The sequence below is a fragment of the Lepisma saccharinum genome, chromosome 26 (assembly GCF_977018435.1).
Source record: "Lepisma saccharinum chromosome 26, izLepSacc3.1, whole genome shotgun sequence".
NCBI lineage: Eukaryota > Metazoa > Arthropoda > Insecta > Zygentoma > Lepismatidae > Lepisma > Lepisma saccharinum.
This window is the reverse complement of record NC_139254.1, coordinates 9,032,516-9,047,279: the sequence shown is the minus strand read 5'-3', so window position 1 is coordinate 9,047,279 and position 14,764 is coordinate 9,032,516. Positions and strand designations below refer to the sequence as shown.

Below are 14,764 nucleotides of genomic sequence, written 5' to 3'. Positions count from 1 at the left end.
ATGCGCTCACGAATTCTGAAAAAAGTTCCAATTCTTGCCACCAGGGTAAAAAATGGTGCTGTAAGCAGTCAAAACGTGGTATAGTTACAGGAAAAAGGCAGGAAAGATCAAACACATGAGAACAATGGTTCTGGCATGTTTATTAGGAACTATCAGTGGCATCTCGTCCCTTGGGACTTCCGGGGCTTAGCCCCTAAAGAAAAACAGATGTATTCACGTAATTATCAATCACCATAACGCATAACTATCACACAGTCTTCTAAAAGGCGATTTTTACCCACGTAAATTCATCGTCTGTTGCAATGGATACGACAGCGCTCCTAGCGGCATTGATGTCAATTATCGTTTTCCAGGGCACGTCGCAAAGGAAAGCGTGGCCTACACCCACCTACGCTACAGTGAAGGTCACATGCTAGCAGAGAGAGAAGGGAAGAGTGCAATGGATTTGAGTGCTGATTCGGGGCTAGCTCCGTTGCGTCGCGTTCGATCTCGCGTGTTGTTCTGTAGTGTTTTGGTGGCTTTCATTCGCTATGTTTGAGTGAGTTTGGCAGGGTTGATGTTCGAACACAAATTGATGAAGGACATAGGCTGTTAATTACAAGACACAATGAATTTGTCCGGAAAAATAGGCATATATTAAATAGAATTATCGATTGCTTAAAATTCTGTGGTCGACATGAACTTGCTCTACGAGGACATAATGAAAGAGAACAATCTTTAAACAGAGGCATCTTCCCAGATTTATTATCCCTTCATAGAAGAGGGAAAACTAAAGAGGGAACTTCGTGTTCTTTATTGTAGTGAAGAGTTGAAAAACATAAACTCTATCAGTAGATTGCATTCATTTTTTATTGAAAATTATTTAGAGGGTACCTTTTCAGAAACAGTAAAAATGACAAACATAGTTTTAATAACTCCAGTGGCAACAGCTGAATCTGAACGATGTTTCAGCACATTGAAGCGTATTAAAACCTGCTTAAGAAATACAATGGGACAAGACAGACCAAATGCCTTGGCACTTGCATACAATAGAGATAGAATACATTTCAAACAAAGAGGGCTTCAACGAAAAAGTAATAACAAAATTTGCTGAGCAGAAGAACAGGAGTCAACGTTCTTAGAAAGGTATGTTTCACAACAATACCTGTTTCTTTTGTAATCATGTGAATTGTCATTATATTTTAAATTCTTTAAAAAAATAAGTCCAGTTTTGTAGTTTAGAAGAAGATAAATATCAGTTTTTTTGTAATTCATGTAATTTGTCATTACATTTTAAATTCTTTCAAAAAAGTAAGTCCAGTTTTGTAGTCTAGAAGAAAAAAATACCTTTTTTTTTGTAATTCATGTGAATTGTCATTATATTTTAAATTCTTTTAAAAATAAGCCCAGGCCAAATTTGAGGCCACGAGATGCCACTGGGAACTATGGTTACAAGAACTGTTCAATATGGCCTCCCAATTCAGCAACATGCTGCATTCGTAACACGGCATGGTCGACGGTTGCTCGCAGCATGTCTGGTGAAATCTGAGCGACATGTCGTTGTATGCTAGCCTTCAGATCAGGCAGAGACCGGACATGTCCCTGATAGACACGATCTTTTAAATATCCCCACAGCCAGAAGTCACATGGATTAAGGTCGGGGGATCTGGAAGGACATGCATCTGGAAACTGCCTAGAGATGATGCGGTCATTAGTAAACGTTTCTCGCAGCAAATCTTTCACTTGGCGAGCGACATGTGGTGTTGCCCCATCTTGCATGAAAATGGTGGTGTGTTCACAGTTCCATTCTTGCAAAGCTGGAATCACGTGCTGCACAAGAAGGTCCCTATAACATGCAAATGTCACTGTACACCTAACAGGCCCTCAAGGTGTCATCTCCTCAAACAAAAACGGACCAAGAATAAAGGAGCTAGTGAACCCACACCAAGCAGTTACGTAAACTGAGTGCAATGGTTGTTCCTGCACAACATGTGGATGAGTGGAACCCCATTTGCGACAGTTCTGAGTATTCACTGCACCGTCCAGAGTAAAATGCACCTCGTCAGTCCACAGAATATTCCCCGGCCACATGTCATCCACTTCCATGCGTGCCAAAAACCGATGGGCAAACTCACGGCATTGTGGAATATCTTGGGGTTTCAATTGGTGCACAGTTTGAATCTTGTAGGGATACCAGTGTAAAATGTACTGCAAAACCTTGCGAACTGTTGACCAGGGGAGTGACAATTCATGTGCCACAGCTCTAGCACTGGTTTCAGAAGTTCAGGCATGTGCTGCATGGTCAGCCACAGCAACTTTGTCCACAACTTCCACGGGGATGGGCCACCTTCCTCTCCCTGGTGCAACACCCAATTCACCTGTTTCCTCGAATTTCTTTATCATCTTCTTCAGCCCATTAATTGACATGGGCCCTCTTCTCAGCCCTTTCTGTTGGCGATATTTCCGCAGTGCAGCGTTGCTATTGCTCCCATTCTGGTAAAACAACTTCACTAGAAGTGCACGGTCTTTCTTCGCAATAGCCATTGCTTTTTACACGGAAAAATTCAAACTTTTTAATGTTCAGCGAACATTCACATCACTAAAGGAAAAAAAGCAACAAGCGTCACCAACAACAACCAGGGAGTTGCAAAGACTAACAATGGTTAGGCAATGTCACCGACTTTGGAATAACATCTTGACGTCAGATTTATGGCAAATTCAACTTTTTGACTGCTTACAGTGCCATTTTTTACCCTGGTGGCGAGAATTGGAACTTTTTTTTTTTTTTTTTTTTTTTGCATAATTCGCGAGCACAAGCGCATTGCTTCATTAGCATATCTACGAAGTTTCAGACTGCTACTCTCATTACAGCCCGTGCTGTACCACTCTGAACACCGTCACTTTAATTATAACCAGCTGGTATAAGCAAATGTTTTCTCTATTTCGACCATACGTATTACCACTTCTTACCCCCACACACATATTAACAGTATAAAGGGTCTGTGCATTTCCAATTTATCAAAAAAATTTCATTCAATTCAATTAAACGGTGTGTGTACATCATATTTAATTTAAATTGCAGAGTTTATATTCGCCATTTCACATACTCAGACTAGAAATATCTACAAACACAAGTCACAAATGTTATGGGATATATTAATTTATGAAAATTTGTGAAACGTATAAGAATTTTAAATTCAAATTTATCTAATCAACTTCAAGATATGTTGCAATTATCTTCCATCTGTCAGATAGATTGTTCTGCAAAGGACACTAACAAAGCAAACAGATTGGATGAATTCTGTTTTACTTTCCACTCAGCTTTACGTCATCCTCCCCACCATTCATTGATTGACTGATTGATTTGGGGTTTTAAGTCCACGTTATGCACAGTAAGGCTAATCGGGACTGGACCTACAGTTTAAAGTGCAATCCGAACCACTATGTGCCTCCACAGGGTATCGAACCCAGGACCCCTTGATTACAAGGCAACGACGTATCCTCCCCACCACTCTTCTACGTACTGATCTGGCCTTGAGAGTACGAGTGGTGCCAACTCAGTACATTAAGCTAAAACAAATATGACAAACTATTTCTACTGTGTGGATTTGACCGTGCCGGAAGGCAATCTGATAACACACTTGCCTGTGTTCTTTTTTAAAGCATTGAAATGTCCTTGCTTTTTACTCTTGGCTGCATATTTTTGAAATGCAAAAATAAAATCATGACGGGTCCAACAAAATCCAAACCTGCTCTGGAAAGCCCCTTAGAGGACAGGCCAGATAAATTGTTTACAATGTTGCAACATATTTGCGAAATCAGGAGTTACATAAACTTAAGTATAATGTTGTTGAGTCCACAAGCTCCGGCACGGGAGTATCTAAATGGATGATTTCTCAAATTTTAAAAGAATTGGATTGGATTGATTTGTTGTTTTAAGTCCACTTTATGCACAGTAAGGCTAATCGGGACTATACTTACAGTTACAGTGGGATCCGAACCACTATGTGCCTCCACCGGGAATCGAACCCGGGACCCTTTGCTTACACGCCATCAGGGAGGCCAAGTTTCAAAAGAAGGAAAAGAGTCGTTGGCGAAAGTGAGCTGAATTTCTGTACTCCGACAGGTAGAAAACAGCCCATGAAAAAGCGAATACAAATTTCATTGAAAATCCTCAGACCATTCCGTTCCCTCCAGGTTCCAACACTGCGAACCAATGTCGCTGCGGAGAATGGAGTGGGGAAATGTGGTGCGAGCTGCGCAACAGCTATTTGCAGCGTCTTGTTTTTAAACTTGTCAATTTATAGTAATGGCTCAAATATCGAAGTATCAACTCAGACTTCCATACCACTTAGCACAGTTTCTTCTCTTACCCATCGAGATCAAGCTGGCTGGCAATAATGTAACACAGAAGTATGCTGCATATAAAGAGGTAGGACCCATAATATATGGCGTTATCAATAAGAGCTGACTTGAGCTTTCCGCGGACAGTAAAATCTCCTGCCTGAGTGTACGACTGCATCAAGGGTAGGATCAGCCTGCAAAAGAAGGAGAGCAACCTTTCAAACACAATTGTTATGAAAAATTACAGTTTTAAGAATAAGAACATCCCCACTTCACAGTCTTCTGAAAGTTACTTTTTAAAAGTAATGCAGGTGCAGTTACTGGTACTTGAAAAGTAACAGTACAGTTACTTTCTGATGAAAATGTTCTTATAAACAAGTTACACACAATCAGTGATCATAGTCTAGACAAATTGACAAACTACAATATGTAGATTATGGAATAAATGAATGGCTCGGGTGTAAAACATGGTAAGTGACATTTTGGTAATTTTTGAGTTACAAAGTACAATGTGCCATCCTTCAATTTTAGACTCAAATTGCCATGTCATACAATTTGCATTGGATTCAGTGAAGCCTTCTGAAATTGTTAAACACTACACGAAAACATTCTTTATCTACAGTATAGATTCTTATAACATTGATGAATGGATACATTCACAAACAACCAAGCCTGAGCGGGATTCGAACATGCGACCCTTGGTATCGCAGAGCGATGTGCCAACCACTCGCCCACAGGGTCCGGCGTGTGCTTTTTGAAATGATGAATTGTAATAAAGTGTTGATGTTCTAAATTCAGCATGCAAAGAAGCCTAGCTTCCTTGTGTTAAGCAATTTCATGAAAATCCTTGCACCTTAGCATCCAGAGAAAACACTAGTTGCCTAATTTAAATGCCTCAACATGTTGTCAATTTTTCAAGTTAATAATTTAAGTGTCATAAAATAACTCATGATACCATTAAATCTATTGAAAAAAAGTAACTGTTACTTGTAACTGCATTACAAATAACTAGTTACTTCCTAACACTGCCACTTTTGTTATTTCACATTGCTTTTCTGTCACATTTACCTGAAGATGAGGATGAATGATGAACTAACGAAATGAAAGACCAGGCATACACAGGACCTGGGACCTCTTGCTTGATTACACTTATCATCATGCTACAAAGGCTAGCAAATCTTGTAATAAATTGTCAATTAAAATAAGGGTGCATAATGATCCCCCACAACTAAAATCAAGTAATCATTCCAAATACCTCTACAGCTAACACCTAGTGAGATAAAATACTCCCCTACCAGCCACCCCAAAAGACGATCGGTAAGTCACTTAACAATACTTATTATGTAGTCTTCGTACATGCTTTTTACCACATCTCATAGTTATAAGGTTCTACACACTGTCGTAGGACACTCTGGAAGGACTCGAGAGGGTTTGACCAAAGAATGCGTGGAGGGAAAAATACAGCTGCAGCTACCAGCAGTTTACACTCCATTGCTCCACACACTCACTTTGTCCCCTTCTCTACTGTTAAGCATGGCCCTGGTCCACAGATTCTCGAGCCAGACCGCAAGTTTCATTCCCAATAAGTGACAAGTGCATAAAATGGAATTTAAATTAACTATGCCTCGTTGCCAAGAATATTAAATGCTTGACTCACATCTTCGTCTTCAGAGGAACCTGGTTTCAAACATGTATGCTCTTCATCATACTCATCAGTGAGGCAGAACAACATCATTAAATAGCATAAAATTCAAAATGAACATGTTTTATTTATTTATTTGTATTTGATATGACAAGAGGATTTTATAACATTTCTTCAGTACATGCATCAAAAACACTTTGATTAAACTTGCCATGTGAGACACTGTGAGGTCCAATAAACGACCCTCCATAAGTCTGGAAAAACATTTTCGGGAACGTCACTCCACGGTTCCTGACAGGTAGGAATGTCTTTTGTGGTTTCATTAATGTCGATGGATGCATCCGTACTGTTGTCATCCACAGCTTGAGAGCTCTGTTGGATGCTTGTGTTGAAGAATGCACTCATCGGCAAATTATTATGTATGCACTGGCGAAAAACAGTCTGGAATTGAAATGTCATATTAGTCAGGTGCTCCAACTATTACAGACTTATTTGTGGTGATTAAAAGTGAAAATTTTGGCACAAAAGCTGAAAACTTTTCAATGGGATTATTCCATGTCAAATCAACAAGGTCCTCCACCTTGGATTCTTTTATTCAATTTGAAATTTTGCATACTAAGGCAGGAATTTAAGCAGTTGCAGATCCGCATGTCTTGTATTTCCGAACTAACAGGGATGCAAAATGTGTACCAGTTTCCTTCACAGTCTTGTTAATCTTAAATTGCAATATTTCGGCAATCAGGGAACCTATAGAAGTGATTCAGAATGCCGTTGGAAAGGACTTGAGGAGCTATTTCACACAAGATATTACATGCCATGTTAGGGGTAAAAATTCTTGAAGGTGGTGTAATAACATTTTGGTAGCCATTTTCTTAAAAATTGGTCTCTTAATTTTTTTCAAAAAAATATGTGACATATACACTATTACTCAATAAATGTACAAAAACCTTAAAATGGGATCCAGTCATGTTGGATTTAGAATATGTTAGGTTATATATGATAACTACAGGGGTTGGACAAAAATATAGAAACACCTCGTGAAATGCACATCTGAGTTCACATGTTCAATATTTCAACGTTTGTAGGTGGCGCTGCCGTATTCGCCCAATACACCTACTTGTCTAACCTTCACACTATGTTGCAAGCTTCATTTGTTGTGAAGACAGTGTTCTGTGCAGTTGGCAGTGAATCATGTCAGAGCTAACAGAATTGAACATGGGCAAATTGTTGGAGCCCATATGGTGGGTGCTTCCGTAACCAAGGTAGCTGAAGTGTCCAGTGTTTCACGAGGGACGGTATCCAAGATTATGACCGCATACAGGACGACTCGAAAAACCGCATCTGATAAACACCAGCGTGGACGGAAATGTGTGTTGAGTGATAGATGCCAGAACATTGTGTAGGATTGTGACGAAAAATAAGAAGACTACAGCTACAAAAGTGACTGCTGAACTGAATGTCATGCTCACAAGCCCTGTCAGCATCTAAAAAAGTACGAAGGGAGCTCCACAAGCAGGATATTTCTGGACGAGCTGCAATTCCTAAGCCACTCATCAGTGATCCAAATGCCACTAAGAGGAGACAGTGGTGCAAAAGTCATAAAACCTGGACTATGGGGCAGTGAAAGAATGTCAGATGAGTCCTGCTTGGTCAGATGACACACTCTTTCCGACTTGTGGCCGAGTTTATGTCTGGAGAACGCCGGCCAAAGCTTACGATTCCGACTGTTTGCTGCCAAGAGTGAAACATGGCGGAGGTTTGATCACGGTATGGGCTGCCATATTGTGGTATTCTGTGGGGCTCATCGTTTTCTTGCAAGGTCACATCACTGCCAAATTCTGTGTGACCATTTTGAGCGACCAGGTCCATCCCATGGTGTAAACTTTGTTCCCCAATGGTGATGCCATTTACCAAGACAACAAAGCTCCTGTTCACAAAGCTCACATCGTCCAGGACTGGTTTTCTGAACACGAGGATGAAGTGTCACATCTACTGTGGACACCACAATCGGCAGATCGCAATATTATTGAGCCTTTGTGGTCTGTGTTGGAGAGAAATCTGCGTGCGCAATATCCACCTCCATCATCGTTAACGGAACTTTCCAATGTTTTGCTGCAAGAATGGTACATTCCCTTGAAAACCATACAGGATCTCTATTTGTCCATTCCGAAAAGACTGTAGGCAGTTCTGCACGACAAAGGGTCTCCTACACCATATCAGTCACGGAAATGTATTTTTTGTTGGGTGTTTCTATATTTTTGTCCACCCCCTGTATATATATATATATATATGCATATTTCATTTCTCATGTTTTTCAAAGGTGTGAATTGCATTTTTCTAACATGTTTTGTCATGAAATGATGTAAATTTAACTGCAAAATGTCAAATAGACTCTTAAACACATAATTTAAATTTATTTACCAATGCAACACTTTCTGAAGTCTGAATTATGTAAATCATGGAAAATTGATTAATTCTGCTGTAAACATTTGAGAAGCTACAAAATGGACTCCTTTACACAGGAATAAACCTAATAGTCTGGTAACTACATAAAGGTACTATTAGAAAGGAAATGTTTATTTTGTGTAACAGTTGGGCTGAAAAGTTCGTAGGCTAACATAGTAAAAAATATTTTTTTGACAAAATTCGATTTTATTATTCAATATAGTTGCCTTCGAGGGCGATACAACGATTATAGCGGTCATACAATTTTTCGATGCCATTTTTATAGTACGATTTCTTTTTAGCCTCAAAATAGGCCTCAGTTTCGGCGATTACCTCTTCATCAGTGCTAAATTTCTTTCCAGCGAGCATTCTTTTAAGGTCTGCAAACAGGAAAAAGTCACTGGGGGCCAGATCTGGAGAATATGGTGGATGGGGAAGCAATTTTATTACGGTTGAATATCGCTAAACATTGCTCCGAATCATCAAAACGTTGTTGCTTTTGATCGATTGTGAGCACGCGCGACACCCATTTTGCACACAGCTTTCGCATGTTCAAATATTCATGCACAATATGTCCAACACGTTCCTTTGATATTTTTAAAGTCTCAGCTATCTCGATCAACTTCACTTTACGATCATTTAAAATTATTTTGTGGACTTCTTCGATGTTTTCGTCGGTAACAGCCTCTTTGGGGCGTCCACTGCGTGCATCGTCTTCGATGCTCATTTCGCCTCGTTTAAATTTAGCAAACCACTTCTCAACGGTGCAGAGTCCGAATAATGTTTATCAAGCCAAGCCTTGGCTTCAACAGTATTTTTTTCGCCAAAAAGCAATGCTTTATTAACACACGAAATTCTTTTTTATCCATTTTTTCACAATAACAAAAGCTGCTTCACTCACAATGCTATATCTCACGAACTAATTATCCGGCAGCTGTGAAATTTATACACGTATCTTTTGAAGGTTAGTACTAAGTAAAAATTACATGGATTCAATTCTAGTAACGCCATCTATGAGTCAGCCTACGAACTTTTCAGCCCAACTGTTAATAAGTGTAGTCTTTCAAATCAAATTTAGGGACATGTTCACCATTTTAACACCAAAATGCCATTTTACATACCAATTTTTATCCAGAAATGTGCCCAGTTTTTGTACCAAAATTTGATACTTTATTCACCATAAATATGAAGCTCTAATGAAAACATATTTTGATAGTTAAATTCCTATAACTCCAAAAAGTAAAGATTTAACCAAAATGAAATTCAATATAAATGCAACATTATTTGAATTAACACACATGAAGCTGATGTTCACATTCCCAGTGGTAAGTGGTTGAAAAAAAAGGATAATTAAAAAGCACGACAACAAAAATTTAAAGATGGCAAAGTTGTTAAAAAAAGTTAAAATAAATATAAAGTGCTCAAATATTCAATGTAGGCAGAAATGGCAGGTTAGGTCATCATGCCATGTTTTAGAAGCTGATACTAATTTTCAGATTTTGTTTGGTTACGAGTGTCAGGTTTAAAGGTTTCTTTTCCATTGGAAGGGGGGAGGATATACTTCCACACGTTTTCTCTTTTTTTGTTAAAAAACTGTAGAAGTGATATCTGTGATATGAGGAATTGTGGGAACGCTGGTTACATTTCAGGGTCAAACACCTCAGTAATGTATGGTTTCTGCACCTTAAATAAATTATATATAATGTAAAACACCAAGCTGTCAATTAAATAATATAAATCAACTTTTTCGAGGGTGTATTGCTAATCACTGCCACCCATATATACCCTTAAAAAGAAAAGTTCGAGGTAATTCTCTACAAATACAATGGCAGGAAGAAATTTCCTACACTTTCTTTTAAATGAGAAAACAAAAATCAGAATTCTTTATTTTTAGAGCTCAGCTAATACCATTGGATATATTTTTATTGGCTCATGCCAACATGCATATCTGGACATGTCTGAGCCCTCTACAAATATGTCTATTTAACTGAACTAATAATGCTATATGATGTAACATAAGGAACTCAGAGGACATATAATGCATGCCACTCTGTGCCAATACTCTATCACTGAGCTCAAATGCCAATCTGGCCTACTGAGACACAATTTTTACATAATTTATATTACGTTACAATTCACTGTACTGTACAATATAAAAAAGTTTCGGTAACAGTTTAGTATATAGGAAACACATTAAAATCAGATATTTTGTGTTTCGCATGGTTCGTACTTACCAATTGTGTATTGCAGAACATTGTTGAAGTTGCCATTAAGCTTTTTACATGAAAACAAACACAATCTTTCACATACAGAGTGACTTCTTTGATTCCTTTCCTCCCTTCCGTAACACACAATATGGTGGCCACATCTTGACTCACATTGTGGGTATGCAGTGTTTCCAACCTTCTTCACCGAAATATACCTACTATCGTATTCGTCACCGGTGGAAATTGTACATTATGCACGAGTAGCTGACGGATAGCCCCACAAACTATTTTCAATAACGTTAGGTTAGGCAAGCATAGTGAAAAAAAGTGGTTGGAAATACTGACAGGGGGTTACGTCATGAAACGTATGCCGCATCAGGTTTAGGTGTGGGAGGCAAATTAAAACAATGGCAATTGTGCGTCGGTGAGATATTTCTCTTGAAAAATACACGATTTCCCGGTCAAATATATTCCACGATGAAAGAAAATACCTCGACGAACGTTGTAAACCTTAGACAAACTCATTTCCATAAGTAGTTTCTTCTGTAAAAATGAAGAAATGGGTTTCCGATATACGAAACTGTTACCAAAGTTTCATTATTTTTTTAAAAAAATAATTTTTAATTACTTACTGTGGATACATCCAGGGGAAGGACAAATATTATCAAAAAGGAGAAATACCATGCTATTAACACAGATATGGTCACTATAACATGGTGTTTACACCAGTCTCCATATTTGAATAGAAGTCCTGCTGCAAGGCAGAAGGTGACCATCACCTCCGACACTAACGGACCAATACTCATTTTTGTGCTGCACTGAACAATCACTTAAATATCAAAACAAGCCCTGTATTTCTTCAGGCAATGATTAAAATCAACAGTCACAATCAGAAGAATGCGTCCAAAATTAAACACTTTGTGAAAACATTCACTTCACAAACTGATCGTCATGTCCACTTTCTTCTTGTTGCTGTTGTTCTTTCACCTTGTCTTGAGCATCCTTCTGCATCTTCTCCAGTTTCTCTAGAGTAACAGATTTTAGAGGCATTAACTTTGGCTTGCAGAGAACAAAATGGGGAATATCTTCTTGATGTAGAAGACCCTTCCGAGGAACAAGGTCTTTGAACACAGCTTTTCCTTCATCAGGCATTATTCAGAACTATAAGGAAAATCAAGGAAGATATAAGGATAATATAAGATCAAGTAATAAAGCTGATCATTCAAATGAGAACTGGAAATTCAGGCGACTCAAAAATTTCTCACCTTATATTTATGAGAACAATGCTAAAGATCTTTCATTTAATCTGTTAGCAGAAATACTCGTGTCCTCTCCTCTCAAACTCATTGATGATTAAATTTACAGGAAAGAGGCTAGTCAAAGGGTGATATATATCTTAGACCCTTTCTATGATTTTATGGTGTGGTTTCTGTATAAGTCACAATAGTTCATCAGGGAATCAAACTGTACACATAAGTATATTTTAACAAACTTTATCATGCAGTTACTGCAGAATCAGAAACAGCAATTTACAAGTGCTTCGTTAAATTTTTAAGCATGTTTATGTACTTGCACTCTGTTGCATTTGGTAAATCGACCAGGGTACTACTTTCATATATGTGTGACACCTATAAATCATTTATTTCGCACTTCTTTACATTGCTAACATACTATTCTGCATTGCGAAACATTTCTTTAGGTGAAATAATGAATTTCTATCGAAAATAATGTCTATTTCTTACATTTACGAGTACTTACTGTTATTCGTTATTTCGATAGCGTACTGGTTCATCGTGTGGTGTGCGAGTGTTTTGTCGATTTATGCAGTGTTGCAATCTTGTTCACCAAAAAATACCTACTTTCGTGCCCGGATTTGAAATTATGCTAATACCTCGCAAACCATGATGTTAGCCTCACAAAGCATTCACGTTAGCCCCACAAACCATTTCCCGTAAGGTTAGGCAAGCATAGTTTAAAAAATTAAAAATACTCGACACGTCTTGTTCTAATGAAAACATGGCGAGGTTTGAAACACTGACTAGGGGTTTACGTCATCTAACACATGGAATATTGTGCCCTCGTGCAGAAAGCAAATGGCGGTAGCAGCAACAGCGAGTTGAACAGAGATTTTCGCAGAAAACCAGATTCATTCGCTGCTTGTGTGAAATTTAAAACCACCAGTGTGTGAATTAATGGGGGATGATTTCCCCCCACAAACAATTTTATCCCCCCTCCCTCATAGGAAATGGAATTCAAAGCATATCGTACACCGTTTCTTAACTATGTAACAAAAACACAATTGAAAAACTATTCTTATCCATTAATGATCCAGTCATCAAAGATTTCCCTGCCAAAAAGTATGCATCCTTGTGGATTAGAGACCGACACCATTCTGCAATTGATCAACCACACAATTTTTTATGGTTTAATACTGATATTTAACATGCATTAAAGTGTTCACAAGAAACTTGTAGGTAGGTCAGATGGACTTTACGTTTGAACTTGGCAATAGAATTTTGGTAAAGTTTTTGGTGTTATTGCTTCGACAGCTCTTTTTTTGTGTATGAGAGGTTTTCTTAGGATGTAAATGTATGTTTCTAAATCATGTGTAAATGTTATCACAGACTCAATTACCTAGTCTAGAACCAATGTTCTACGGTACTTAGAACCGTAAGGAAATAGCCTACTTTAGTTTACTGACTAGCAACATATATACAAACTTCCATAGGCCCCTCCCCCCAAAATGAAATCACAAATACGACACTGAGTGGGCAACTTCTCCCCCACCCCACAAAGCAAAAAGCTTAATTCGTAGTGAAAACAACCTTACTATCCAGAAGTGGATTATGTCTCTATTGCTCTTGCAATTATTGAATACATGACATATTCCCTAAAACTTGTTTACAGTTCCAAAATCCAATTCGAATGATTCACTGTAATTAACTAAAAACAACATGTTCTTGAATGAATGACCAAATATGACAATACATACGTAAACTTTCGAAAATTCGCTTCCCTACTTTCTATATTCATACTACATTCCAAAATGAACTTCTTTATATTAGTCATAGCAAGTTCTTTAAAATACACGTAATCTCGATTACGTATACATCTTTGTTTACATAACATGACGTTAAAAACTTCCTGCTTAGACAGTACTTGAAAAACTTACCTAGCAGAAAGTATTGCAATCGACGACATTAGATCACAGAATATTACAAGAAGAAAAGTTGCATATCAAATGCACATGCTACTCATGAAGATTTAGAAACACAGACCTTCACCTCACCCCCCCAAACAATTTTTTTAAAATAAAAATTGCTATATAATGCTTTTAAATCCATCGTATAGTCTTTGTATTGCAGACGTCGAAGCCAAATTCCCGATGTAGGATGTAGGATATGTCCTAAGCCGCTCTCACTGTGGTCCCCTGTGAATATAAATAAGAGGCGTACTGGAGGAGGGTTATCTGCTTCATGCCCATTTGGGAGCGATTTTACAATACAGGGAATTTCTCCATTTTGTTTGAAATTCGGCATACTCACTAATTTTGACCCCCTAATCAAGAATCTGCAGTCAAAATTTGGCGCTCACACGTGGAAATAGCAAAATAATCGAAATTAAGTTCTTATTTCCACACCCTCGATTTCCGAATTTCCCGCCGGTTCCGGGCTCCGCCCCTGGGGTAATCGACCTACCGCCCCCAACCGCTATCGCGGCCCCGCCTATATCTATAGACTCCCTGTTAAGGGCATGTTAGAAAGTGGCCGGATTCACCTGCCCCCAAATAAGCGCCAAATTTATACGTGAGCGCCAAATTTTAAGTGCAGATTCGTGATTAGGAGACCCAAATTAGTAAGTAACCGAAAATTCAAACAAATTGGAGAAATTCCCTGTATTGTTAAATTATACCCCCATTTGTATCACAGGTCTCGGAAATAATACTAATTGTTAGTTGTTATTCAAAATTATTTTTCTGAATGAAGCAGGTCAAACCGAGCTGCCCCCCCCAAAAAAAATTATCGGTTAGCCCATCGGAATCGGAAGAAAAGAAGACATAAAACATCATTGCCAATTACTAATGTCACTGTAGCACCATCTGTGGTGGCACCGTCAAATTGTTGGAAATTTATGGTAAACTAACTTA

General features: G+C 38.3%; 2 protein-coding genes across 3 annotated transcripts in view; both read right to left on the bottom strand.

Moving 5' to 3' along the window:
• LOC145979745 (LMBR1 domain-containing protein 2 homolog) overlaps window positions 1–11,423 on the bottom strand; it is a 36,617-nt gene extending 25,194 nt beyond the window's left edge. Inside the window, exons 1-3 of the mRNA XM_083112730.1 lie at window positions 11,250–11,423; window positions 6,177–6,406; window positions 4,353–4,517 (exon numbers count right to left, since the gene is read on the bottom strand). Of these exons, the coding sequence (XP_082968856.1) occupies window positions 4,353–4,517; window positions 6,177–6,406; window positions 11,250–11,423 (569 nt within the window). The remainder of the gene's footprint in view (window positions 1–4,352; window positions 4,518–6,176; window positions 6,407–11,249) is intronic.
• Window positions 11,424–11,541: 118 nt separating this feature from the next.
• On the bottom strand, window positions 11,542–13,828 carry BBIP1 (BBSome interacting protein 1). Of its 2 annotated transcripts, none has more exons than XM_083112731.1 (2): window positions 13,790–13,828; window positions 11,542–11,778 (listed from the first exon to the last, which is right to left on the bottom strand). In XM_083112731.1, exon 2 carries the CDS (start codon window positions 11,767–11,769, stop codon window positions 11,548–11,550), a length of 222 nt encoding a protein of 73 aa, XP_082968857.1. In that variant the 5' UTR covers window positions 11,770–11,778; window positions 13,790–13,828; the 3' UTR covers window positions 11,542–11,547. The 2 variants fall into 2 exon arrangements, with proteins under 2 accessions (XP_082968857.1, XP_082968858.1); XM_083112732.1 differs by lacking the exon at window positions 13,790–13,828 and adding an exon at window positions 13,610–13,669 and having other exon boundaries at window positions 11,548–11,778.
• Between the last annotated feature and the right edge of the window lie 936 nt (window positions 13,829–14,764).

Bases quoted from the DNA above. Each gene is read 5' to 3' on its own strand.
- BBIP1 (XM_083112731.1), bottom strand. From the start codon at position 11,769: ATGCCTGATGAAGGAAAAGCTGTGTTCAAAGACCTTGTTCCTCGGAAG.